This window comes from Gekko japonicus, unplaced genomic scaffold, assembly GCF_001447785.1.
Source record: "Gekko japonicus isolate JY-2015 unplaced genomic scaffold, Gekko_japonicus_V1.1 scaffold577, whole genome shotgun sequence".
NCBI lineage: Eukaryota > Metazoa > Chordata > Lepidosauria > Squamata > Gekkonidae > Gekko > Gekko japonicus.
The window spans coordinates 965,738-968,789 of record NW_015173691.1 but is presented as its reverse complement, the minus strand read 5'-3'; the positions used below and the strand labels follow the sequence as shown (position 1 = coordinate 968,789).

The 3,052-nt window shown below is 40.5% G+C and overlaps 1 protein-coding gene across 1 annotated transcript in view; it reads left to right on the top strand.

Annotated features, from left to right (window-relative positions):
* Window positions 1-1,362, top strand: part of LOC107120454 (LON peptidase N-terminal domain and RING finger protein 1-like) — an 8,858-nt gene extending 7,496 nt beyond the window's left edge. Inside the window, exon 3 of the mRNA XM_015423160.1 lies at window positions 559-1,362. Within this exon, the coding sequence (XP_015278646.1) occupies window positions 559-723 (165 nt within the window). The 3' untranslated portion in view covers window positions 724-1,362. The remainder of the gene's footprint in view (window positions 1-558) is intronic.
* The last annotated feature ends 1,690 nt before the right edge of the window (window positions 1,363-3,052 follow it).

Here is a 3,052-nt window from a genome sequence, read left to right as displayed (position 1 = left end):
GTATTGCATACTCTGCTTTTCTCACAAATAGCAAGCTTTTGGGACACTATTCTGTCTCCATTCCTCACTAGTTCCTTTTTCTAGTTATTAGAACCCTAACTCAGTGTAAAATGCTGATAAATAACATTGGTATCTGAACAATTTAGTCCTGTGCTAAATATTGGAGAATCCACATAAAATGAAGCATGTCTGTAAAACTAGTTCACAGGAGCACACACTAGGACAGGTGGAAAGCATTTGGGATGGACTGGCTGAGGGGGATTTTGAACCTAACCACCAACTAAATTGCTCTATGCCTCATTATCTTTGGTGCCACACTTCTATCATTCCCAATAGTGGAGACACAAGTGGGAATGTCTCCTACTGCTGATAACAAGAGAAGAAGGAGAGATCCAGTCTTATCAACTGGTGCACTGATTCTCCCTACATATTAATCAATGTACAGGAACTCAACCTTGACACTCAAGCTTATGGAGTTCAGTTACCCTTGCAGGCTGTGCAAAGACAGAGACTCTCTGGCATAATGAACTTACATATTCTCTTATACTTCCTCACTAGGCATCTCCTGATGGACCAGCTTGGTGCTGGTGGCTTATATTAACTTTGCCCCTTGATGTGACCCGCAAGTTGGCTGTCTTTTCTGACACATCCCTGAAGAGCCGACTCACTCAGCTGAAGAATATTCTGAATGTCGTTTTGGAAAGCAGCGAATTCAATAGCTAGCTCTCCAGTGTCATCCTGGGAAGAATGCTGTGGCACAAAAGGAGCAAATTCTGCACTGTATTCCCCACCATTTTTCTTGGTGGGGTTGAAGCCTTAACTTTTTTTTGTTTTTCTTTTTGTTCTCTGTGCGTACATGTGTTTTTTTTGCTGTAGACCTGACCCCAGCCAATAGGCAATGAATCGGTAAACTGAAACCATGTATGAAACCGTAGCAAGTTCCACTAATGTTGGTGCACCATCCACAGAGAGTCTTTAATTGACCTTTTTAGGCATAAAAGGCAGTGGGTCTAGAAGTGACATTTGCCGAGGCACCTGACTGGCTTACCTGCCTTGCACTAAATGAAGAAATAGCTGCTTCCTCAGGCAAAAGGCATAGAGTCCTAGGTCTTGGGTCTTACAAATGGGTTCTGTGTATGCTAGATCCTTAAAAAAGAAACATCTTTAGAAAAGGCTGTCACATTTGAGTCTCATTTACTGTTTTGTTACAGATGTGCTCATTACTTATTTGTTTTGGTCTATATGTTGCTAAAATGATCTTTCTGGAAGGCTAAAAAAAGTTTGCTTGAATAGTATCCAGTCAGACTAGGATCTCGGAAACCCAGGTTTGAATCTTCCTTCTGCTGGGTGACCTTGGGCCAGTCACACACACACAGCCCAACCTATCTCACAAAGGCTATTGTGAGGATAAAATGGAGGAGCGGGAAAACAACACAAGTCATTTGGGGTCCCTTCTAGGGAGAAAGTGGAGTATAAATGAAGTTCATACATAAACATATGATCGAAAAATTCAAACACAAGAAATTTCTTGAAATGCAGATGTTTATATGAAATAAAAAATGTTTTGGAATCCAATGCTGTCCACCTTTAAAAAAAAAAAGTTCTAAAAAAGTATAGATTTTTGCCTTTTGAAGTTGGTATTTATCTGCACAGACCGTACCACAAATTGCAGTGTAGTATGAAAGGAGCTGTGGGGCTGCCTTTATAGGTGTTATACAAGACAAGCTACTCATAATTTTTTGTTGTAATAGGGAGTGGTTGCTCCTGAAATATTTGAAGCACTGGAGAAATGTTCACATTGACCACACTCTCCCCATACCCTTTAAATGCTAAGAAGTGTCATGGCTTATTTACAAAAATAATTTTTGAGAACAGCATCAATTTATCTGTTTTTTAAATTCCCAACACAAGGTTTTCAGATTGACTAGCTGATGGTTAACAGCAGGATTGGGAAGCGTATGGGTTTGGGGAGGGGTGGTGGGAGTATTTGGCGGGGGGGGAGCCCATGGTGGCTTATGTGGATGCCAGTTTTGCCCCTTATGTAACTTTTCTGCAAACAAATTCACTAAGTGGCCTTACAGAAGCCACTCTTTCTTGGCCTCCCATATGCAATATTTTTATTTCCTTAATGTATATACCACCTTTCTCCTCAGTGGGGACCCAAAGCAGCTCACATAGTTCTCTCTTCCATTTTATCCTCACAACAACCCTGTAAAGTAGGTTAGGCAGAGTGTGTGTGACTGGCTCAAGGTCACCTAGCAAACTTCCCTAGCAGAGTACAGAGCCAGACTTGAGTCTCCCAGGACCTAGTATGGAACTCGAAACAGTACATCATACTGTCCATATGTCATGATTCTCATATGGGGAAAATAATGATACCCTACCTCATAAAGCATTTGTAAGGATTACATGACCATGTATATGAAGTGCTCTGAACAGTGGAAGTGCTATGTAAATAGTAAGCAGTGTTCCCTCTAAGCTGGGTTAGTGTGAGCTAGCTCACAGTTTTTTAGCCTCTGGCTCACACATTTTTGTCTTAGCTCAGGAAGGATGGCTCCAGAGCAAACTAATTTCTGCAGTAGCCAAATCGCTTGCTTACAACTTTGATGCCAGGAGCTCACAAAGTAGAATTTTTGCTCCAAGACTCCACAGCTTAGAGGGAACATTGATAGTAAGTATTTGGTTTAATTTTTATTCCAAAGTATCTGGAAATTATTGTTAGGCTATAATTTGAATTTATCAGCCTCTCTGCACATTTTGTCATGCTTATATCTGTTTATTTCTCTGCTTACATCCGGCTATCCTAAGGTTCCAATAACCTTTAAAAGGGTTGGGTCAAAACTGGATTAAAAGGGTTGGGTGTCTTTAAAATGGTTAGGTCAAAACTGGGATTGTTTTCTTTTATTCCGTTGTAAACATCCCTGTCTGGAATTAAATACCTAAACAGTTGCTTGGTGGATTTTTAGATATGCTTCCTGGAGATGGATTTGTATGTCTAACCTCAGTTTTTCATACCATCCACTGATATGTATCCAATTGTCCCATTTGATAC